Source organism: Lagenorhynchus albirostris, chromosome 10 (genome assembly GCF_949774975.1).
Source record: "Lagenorhynchus albirostris chromosome 10, mLagAlb1.1, whole genome shotgun sequence".
In the NCBI taxonomy this organism is placed as follows: Eukaryota; Metazoa; Chordata; class Mammalia; order Artiodactyla; family Delphinidae; genus Lagenorhynchus; species Lagenorhynchus albirostris.
In genome coordinates, this window is record NC_083104.1 from 47,228,431 (window position 1) to 47,237,667 (window position 9,237).

At 40.1% G+C, this 9,237-nt stretch overlaps 1 protein-coding gene across 1 annotated transcript; it reads left to right on the top strand.

Moving 5' to 3' along the window:
- Window positions 1-5,337: 5,337 nt before the first annotated feature.
- Window positions 5,338-7,353, top strand: ZNF501 (zinc finger protein 501). Its single transcript, XM_060162324.1, has one exon. It carries the CDS (start codon window positions 6,047-6,049, stop codon window positions 6,860-6,862), a length of 816 nt encoding a protein of 271 aa, XP_060018307.1. The 5' UTR covers window positions 5,338-6,046; the 3' UTR covers window positions 6,863-7,353.
- The last annotated feature ends 1,884 nt before the right edge of the window (window positions 7,354-9,237 follow it).

Consider the following 9,237-nt stretch of genomic DNA (forward strand, 5'->3'; position numbering starts at 1 on the left):
CGCTTTGCCACTTCACAGAGTTGTACGGGTTGATTAAGTATATGTGCAAGTTATCTCTTTCCTTTCATTAAGTTTATATTCCTCTCTAATAGCAACAGGATAGGTGCTGTACAAAGACATCAATAATAATTTAACAGCAGGTACTATTTATTGAATGCTTATCAGTCAGTATTCTTCTAAATACATTACATGTGTTAACTCATTTATGCATCATCACCCTATGAAGTAGTTATTATCAGCTCCATTTAACATTTGTTAAAAATGGAGTACAGAAAGAGTAACTTACCCCATATCACTTAGTTAATAAATGGTGGAACAGGGATTCAAACCCAGAGACCACTAGCCCCGAGCCCATGCTATATTTGTTTTCAAGTTTGGTAGAGGAAAACGGGATGTAATCAGAGTATTAAACACAGAGTGGAAGGAGCTATAGTAGAGACGTGTGAAATTTTTCCAGAATGTTGAGGAAGTGCCTTGGAAGCGTGAAGAAAACTTTTCCTCAAGGAAGAAATGTGGTGGTTCATACTTGACCTGAATATTAAAATTGTTTAGAAGAGTAACTTAATCTAATTAGAAGTTTGAAGATAATTAGTTGTTCAGTGTCAAGAGGTGCTAGTGGATTGGGATGGATTAGACTGGAAACCGGGTCACTGCCTTTTGATGTGGTGGTCTTTCCTTTCTATTCAGAGGGGTTCTTAAAACCTTTCCTTTTAGGAGGGGTTCTTAACATCTTCCAACAGACACCCCCTGTCTTTTGTTGGAGATTTTGCTTCACACCGAGGCAGTCTTATTTGCCTGAAATTAATAGGCCTCTGATTGTGGGAGACTAAGTGCTGGGGTGTTGCCCTGCTATTGACTCAGCCTATTCTTAACAAGAGGGCATCTCACTGCTGGACACATAGTAGCTGCTCAGTTAGTACTTTTCACAGAAATGAATAACCAGCTTCAATCAAAGTGGGACTGGAAGGGCTTGATTTGAGGTTCTTGCTCTTTTCCATCTGTTTTTAGAGTCAAAGAATCACAAAGTGTTGGTACTAGAGGAAGCTTTAGATATCATCTAGTTTTTCATTTCACAGATTTAAAAAGTCACAGTTGAAACTGAGTGACTTGCTTCAGGTCATTAAGCAAGTTAGGGGCAGAGCAGAGACTAGAACCCAGACCTCTTGACTGAGTCCACTGTTTATCTCACTGCCTTTTACTGTAGCCCCATAGTCTTTGATTTCTGAAGTCAGTGACTTCTCCATTAGGTTTGGGGGTGGGGAGGTGCCTTTGGGCTCCAATCTTATCTCTGGTGGAGGAATTTTTACCCCAGGATGCTTGGTCCTTAAGAGCACCTGCCCTCTTTCTTTGTGCATTGTCACATCTCACTGACTTTTTGTCATTGGTGATACATGCCTACGAGAACAAGGACATTCATTCAGATTTAAAATAGTCATTTGGTTAGGGATGGGCTATTCCTGGATTCCCTTGAATCCAGAGTATGAAGGAAGTAGGCTGACAATTTATGGGTGCTCTTTCTCCTCCCTCTGTGCCTCAAATTCCTGCTCTTCCTCATGAGAAGAGTCCCCAGGAGACAAACTGTAGTCACTTGTATTCCTAACAGCTTGTCTCTGGGTAAGTGAAATCTAACTAGAGAGCCCAAGATGGGGCTGCTCAGTAGGCAGACCTAAGGTGGGACCCAGCAGTGACCACTATACCTAAACCCTGCAGACTGAAAACACAGAACCACCCAGAAATGGGACCATCTTACTTAAATCAGATTTAGAGTGGCTTATTGTGAAAGAAGGCTATGGAGTAATTGGTAATAGGGTAGATCAGAGTGTGAAGTAACTTTTTTAATATAAATTTATTTATTTATTTATTTATGGCTGCGTTGGGTCTTTGTTGCTGCGCGTGGGCTTCTAGTTGCAGTGACTTCTCGTTGCAGAGCACCGGCTCTAGGCATGTAGGCTTCAGTAGTTGTGACATGCGGGCTCAGTACTTGTAGCTCGTGGACTCTAGAGCACAGGCTTAGTAGTTGTGGCACACGGGCTTAGCTGCGGCATGTGAGATCTTCCTGGACCAGGGATCGACTCCGTGTCCCCTGCATTGGCAGGCGGGTTTGTAACCACTGTGCACCAGGGAAGTCTCAGTAATTTCTTATCACACGAACTTAAACTGCCGTCATCTGGTGGAACACCCTGAAACCACTTGCTGAACTGCTAAGTATGATGCTCTAATGGTGTAGTGGTCAGAAACCGATAGTAAATTATTGGAAGACCCATTGCAAAGGTGATTGTTTCCTCAGAGGGTATGCAATGGGCTTCTGGCCTCGTTTGGAACAAGAGCTTAAGTAATCACAACTGCCATTGTTATTGGCCATCAGAAGGCAGTGTGGAGCCTGGGTATCTGTTAAAGTAAGTAAGAATAGTACTGGGTGAACTGGATTTTTAGGTAATGGGAACTTTTTGAATAGCTATAATAGACTATTTATGTCCTGCAGAATTCAGTCTAGTCTAATATGTACACATAATACATGTACACATATGTGCCCATATGTGCATTGAGAGATCCTAGAAGAAAATTCATCAAAATACCAACTGTTTCTTTTGGGTGGTAGGATTTCAAGTAATTTCATTTTTGGACTAACTGACTGTTTTACAGAATGAGCTTTTTTTTTTTTTCCCCCTGTATGATTAAGAAAAGAAAACCTTTTTATTTTGGACAATAAAAATAAAGGAAATAAAGGTGTGGTTAGAGTTTTGGTTTTATGTTTAGCTATTTAAACCACTTAGAGTTTATTTTTGTATATATATGTCCATACTGGAAGTTTATACAGCAGATAAAGATAGATTTACACAAAATAGTCAATATATTAACAACCAGTGTGGTACAAAACTGCCCAATCAAATCAGTCTCTTGACTGTAAACCATTAAAAAAATTTTTATTGGATTATAGTTGATTTACAATGTTGTGTTAGTTTCAGGTGTACAGCAAAGTGATTCAATTATACATATACATACATTCATTCTTTTTCAGATTCTTTTCTCATACAGGTTATCACAGAATATTGAGTAGAGTTCCCTGTGCTATACAGTTGGTCCTTGTTGGTTATCTATCTTATATATATATATATATATATATATATATATAGTAGTGTGTGTATGTAAATCCCAACACCCTGATTTATCCCTCCTCGCCATGTTACCCCTTCAGTAACCATAAGTTTGTTTTCGATATCTGTAAGTCTGTTTCTGTTTTTTAAATAAGTTCATTTGTATCATTTTAAAAAATTATATCCACATATGAGTGGTATTATAAGATATTTGTCTTTCTCTGTCTGACTTCACTTAATATGATCATCTCTAGGTCCATTCATGTTGCTGCAAATGACATTATTTTGTCCTCTTTTATGGCTGAGTAATATTCCATTGTATATATGTACCATATCTTCTTTACCCATTCCTCTGTTGATGGACACTTAGGTTGCTTCCTGGCTATTGTAAGTAGTGCTACAATGAACACTGGGGTGCATGTATCTTTTCAAGTTATGGTTTTCTCCGGATATATGCTCAGGAGTGGGATTGCTGGATCATATAGTAGTTCTATTTTTAGTTTTTAAAGGAACCTCCATACTGGTCTCCATAGTGGTTTTACCAATTTACATTCCCACCAACAGTGTAGACGGTTCCCTTTTCTCCACACCCTCTCCAGCATTTATTGTTGCAGACTTTTTGATGATGACCATTCTGACCTGTGTGACGTTATATCTCATTGTAGTTTTTTTAAATTTTTATTTATTTATTTATTTTTGGCTGTGTTGGGTCTTCATTTCTGTTCGAGGGCTTTCTCTAGTAGCGGCAAGCGGGGGCCACTCCTCATCGCGGTGCGCGGGCCTCTCACTGTCGTGGCCTTTCTTGTTGCAGAGCACAAGCTCCAGACGCGCAGGCTCAGTAGTTGTGGCTCACGGGCCCAGTTGCTCCGCGGCATGTGGGACCTTCCCAGACCAAGGCTCGAACCCGTGTCCCCTGTATTGGCAGGCAGATTATCAACCACTGCGCCACCAGGAAAGCCCCTCATTGTAGTTTTGATTTGCATTTCTCTGATAATTAGTGATGTTGAGCATCTTTTCATGTTCTGTTCTTTTTGGCCATCTGTATTCCTTCTTTGAAGAAATGTCTGCCCATTTTTTGATTGGGTTGTTTGTTTCTTTTGACATAGAACTGCATGAGCTGTTTGTATATTTTGGAGATTCCAACTGTAAACCATTTGTGCAGATACTCCAGTGTGTACCAGTTGACTCTCAGCCCCAGTAGATCTGTATGTACCAACATGAAATGATCTCAAAGACACATTCCTTGGTGAAAAAAAAATCAAATTGCATAGCAGCATCTATACAACGATTTTATTTATGTAAAAAGAATCAAATGCTATATGTGTGTTAAAAATATGGAGAAAAAAGACTGAAAGAATATACTCCAGATTAACTCTGGGAAGGGGGTGGTTTCATTTGGGTAGAGTGGGGTGGTGATGGTTATAAAAATTACTGTCTTATCCTGTATACTTTCATATTATCTAAATATTTTAAGGTGAGGATACATCCATGTGTAACTTGTATAATTAGAAAACTAAAATAGAAGGAAGCCTCAGGGAATAAGAATGTGTTTGTGTCTCCAGACCATCCAGAGAAGAGGTTGCTCTGATGTGTGGTTCCTGAAGATCCATTCTCTGATTCTGTGCACCTTTATTGAGAGCATCAGGTTCAAAGTTTGATGCCATTAAGATTGTCTAAGTAGTCCACTCTTTCTCCAGTTCTGTGCTTCCTAAGGAGTGTCCTGATGACAACAGTTTGGTTCCCATACAGTTTTTCTATACTGGAGAGAATATATTAACCAGCTGGACATTAAGCATATAAAATTTTCACTGTAAACTGGTGAAGTGACTTTATGTTTTCTACATCACTCTCCTTGTGAATTTGATTAGTACACATCAGATTTTGAAGCATTTTTTGGCTTCAAGGGTGAGGGCCAGATCCTGGATCATGATGCTATAGTGAAATTACTGTCCAATGGGGGCTTCTTCCTTAAGGACCACCTCTGTCTTATTTTTATGTAAACGAAACAGTGATATCTTATTTTCTTTCATTAAGCAGAACTCTAGTTTTCAAACCTAGATCCTTCCCAGTTGTACCTAGGGGCTGAATGTTTTGGAGAGAAAGAGAGGTCCAAAGAGACACCTATCAAGGTGAGTGAATAGGGAAGGATAGGTGAGATGGACCTAGCAAAAGTTACAGCCTGGATCACCTTTGAAATCTTGAAAGAGGAACTCTTCAATTATCACTGGTCTGCCAAGGTACTGATTATAGGCAACCTAAGGAAATATAATTACTTTTCACCCATTTTTGAGGACTAGAAACGGTAGGTGAGTGGTAATTTTCCCCAACACTTAACTTACCCAAGATTAATATACTTATCCCTTTCACATTCTCCTGCTATTTATCACTCTGGATGATCCTAAATTACCTGGGTCAGTTTTTAGTATTTGAGTGTTTCAGAATCAATCACAATAGGGAAGTTTATAGATTTACCAAAACCTGTCACTACTTAATCTCTTTCTCCCAATCACCTATTCTAATCTTTTCCCCAGGTCATTGTGATCTTCTTTCTCTATTATTGAGAAGAGAATAAAAATCAGGACTTCACAATGCAGGTCCTCTCTTCTGCACGGAGGACATTTTCCTTTGTGAATGTTTTTTTCAGGCAAGAAAATCAAGCCTGATGGCACAGTGTTAAATGACTTGAAAAGACATGGAGGGTCAGAGAGCCTGGTCATCAGAGGTTCACATTAGGAGAAGTTGAAGATGCATGCTGAATAAGGACTAGAAGGGGAAATCCTGCAGGAATGACTGGGAGGACACCATATGCACACAGACCTTTCACAGGAGAACAGTGTTACTCTAAGGATAATCATCTTTGAGAAAGTACCTTGTAAGTATTCTGAATCTGAGAGACAGTTTCTTTTAAACTGGAACCTATTAGACACCCCCTTCATCGTGTTACAAAAAGCATGAGTTCCAGCCAGATTTCACTGCAAGTGAAACATCAGAGACTTAAAAGACAGAAGAAACCTTCCAAGTGTAGTGAATGTGGAAAGTTTTTTACTCAGAGATCATCTCTTACCCAGCATCAGAAGATTCACACGGGAGAGAAACCCTATGTTTGTACTGAATGTGGAACTTGTTTCCGGAAACACTCAAATCTTACTCAACATCTGAGGATTCATACGGGAGAGAAACCTTATAAATGTAATGAATGTGAGAAAGCCTTTCAAACAAAAGCAGTCCTTGTCCAGCATCTGAGAATTCATACTGGGGAGAAACCCTATAAATGCAATGAATGTGGCAAAGCCTTTTGTCAGAGTCCATCCCTTGTTAAACACCTGAGAATTCATACTGGAGAGAAGCCCTATAAATGCAGCGAGTGTGGCAAAGCCTTCAGTCAGAGCATATGCCTTACTCGTCATCAGAGAAGTCATTCTGGAGATAGACCTTATAAGTGTAATGACTGTGGGAAAGCCTTTAATCAGAGTGCGTGCCTCAGGCAGCATCAGAGAATCCACTCAGGAGAGAAGCCCTACATATGTACCAAATGTGGTAAAGCCTTCATTCAGAACTCTTCCCTTGTTGAACATGAGAGAACTCACACTGGAGAGAAACTTTTTAAGTGTAGTGAGTGTGAAAAAACCTTCCGCAAGCAAGCACAGCTTAGTGAACATTACAGAATTCACACTGGAGAGAAAGCTTATGAATGTGCTAACTGTGGGAAATCCTTCAGGCACAGCTCAGCGCTTGCTCGACATCAGAGGCTTCATGCTGGGGAATAAAACTCGGGATATAAATAGGATGGAAAGACTTGTATCAATATGAAAACACTTCTTTTTTTTTTTCTAAATTCTTAGGAGATTAGGACTCAAATCTTCGCCTGGGATGAATGTTTTGTATGTTGAGCACAAGGCAATGTGTCCTAAAAATTAAGAAAATAGACTCAGAACTAGATAGTCTTAAGTTTGATGGCTTCTCTGCCACTTAATGGGTGTCTGACCTTACCGCTCTGAGCCTCAGTTTTCCCCATCCTCCCCAAAGAATAATGAGGTTACTTACTAGGGTTGTCTTGAGAATAAAATGAGTGGTATATAATAACCAACTGCCAGTAGTTGGTTTTGAGTGATAGATGTTGCAAAAGTTTATAAATCTGGTTATTGAAAACAAAGGTCAATTTTTTGTTTATCATAATGTATTTTTTCTTAAGAATATCCTTGTAATTGGGCTGTGATTTCCTGCTTAATCTACAGGCTATTTAAAATATAACATATAGATTTAAATAGGAGAACACATTTAAGACCAGTTTCTCCTTGAAAAAATTCAGATTTAATCAGAGAAAAAAGAAATGATTGGGATTTGAGTGGACATTTTGGGTACTCTGAATAGTTCTATGTAGATTTTGATACCTTCCATTGTTGGATCTAATTTCACTTCAAGCTCTGGACTTCTCGTTTCCATGAAAAGGGAAGCCTCACTAACACTAACTGAGTAAAAACTCGTGTTCAGGACTTTTGTGTGTGTTTTGAGGTGGAGTGGGATGAGGAGAAGACACAGGAGAATAGAGAGGGGGCATAAGACAGAGAATATAAGCCTCTTGATGAGGACGTGGCTTTATTTGTTTTGAAATCTAGGAGCACAACACTAAAGGGGAGCCTCTTAAGGGAAGAGGAGGGTAGGAGACGTTGGGTTCTTAGGCGCCAGCAGGTGAGGCCTACATGAGAATAACGTCTTGGGGATAAGTGGGTGGGGATGCCTCACAACAAAGAATGGCTTCTTAGAGCTCAAAAGAAGCAAACAAATCAAAGGATACTTTAAAAAAAACATTTATTTTTGGCTGTGTTGGCTCTTTGTGACAGTGTGTGGGCTTCTCATTGTGATGGCTTCTTTTGTTGCAGAGCACGGGCTCTAGGCTCGTGGGCTTCAGTAGTTGTAGCACATGGACTCAGTAGTTGTGGCTCACAGGCTCTAGAGCACAGGCTCAGTAGTTGTGGCACACGGGCTTAGTTGCTCCACAGCATGTGGGATCTTCCCAGACCAGGGCTCGAACCCGTGTCCTCTGCATTGGCAGGTGGATTCTTTTCTTTCTTTCTTTTTTTTTTTTTTTTTTTTGGCTGCATTGGGTCTTTGTTGCTGCACGCGAGCTTCCTCTAGTTGCGGAGAGCAGGGGCTGCTCTTCATTGCAGTGTGCGGACTTCTCATTGCGGTGGCTTCTCTTATTGTGGAGCATGGGCTCTAGGTGCTCTGGCTTCAGTAGTTGCAGCACACAGGGTCAGTAGTTGTGGCTCGCAGGCTCTAGAGCGCAGGCTCAGTAGTTGTGGTGCACTGGCTTAGTTAGTTGCTCTGCGGCATGTGGTATCTTCCCGGACCAGGGCTTGAACCTGTGTCCCCTGCATTGGCAGGTGGATTCTTAACCACTGCGCCACCAGGGAAGTCCCGGCAGGTGGATTTTTAACCACTGTGCCACCAGGGAAGCCCTCAAAGGATACTTTTAATGGTGCTTCATGCAATGCTAATAAGCTACTTAAGGTAAATAAGCACATCTAACACTAAAAGGTGCCCTTGTAGGAAAAGTAGGAGATATTTTCCGCATTTCCAGAGTCAGGGATAAAGAAAGAGAAACTTGATTTCCCAAAGTCAAACAGCTAATGTCAGTGTTGAATCTCAGTCTAGATCCTGGTTTTTATAGTACCAAACTCACAGGTAATTTTCCATCACTGAACCTTTCCATTGTGTGAGATGCCCAAATTGTGAAAAACAGAGGGGGAGGTATTTTTTTCAACTTAATGTGTGCTCATTGAAATACATTTATAAAATAAGAGTGGAAAAAATTAAAATTACATACTTTCACCAAGTACATATACTGAAGTACTTACTTTAGTGTATTTATTCTAGCCTTTCTTCTCTGCTTAGCTTTTCTTTCTTCCATTAAAAAAAAAAAAAGTAACTATGGGGAATTCCCTAGAGGTCCAGTGTTTAGGTCTCCGCGCTTCCACTGCAGTGGGCCCAGGTTCAATCCCTGTTCAGGGAACTAGGATCCCACAAGCTGTGTGGCCAAAAAAAAAAAAAAAAAGTAACTATGATTATTATATTACATCTTGCCATTTGATTTAACATAAGGATTTAGCCATACTATTACAGATTTTCTATAAACCTCGTT

Excerpts from the sequence above, each read along its gene's own strand:
- ZNF501 (XM_060162324.1), top strand. The coding sequence starts at position 6,047 with ATGAGTTCCAGCCAGATTTCACTGCAAGTGAAACATCAGAGACTTAAA.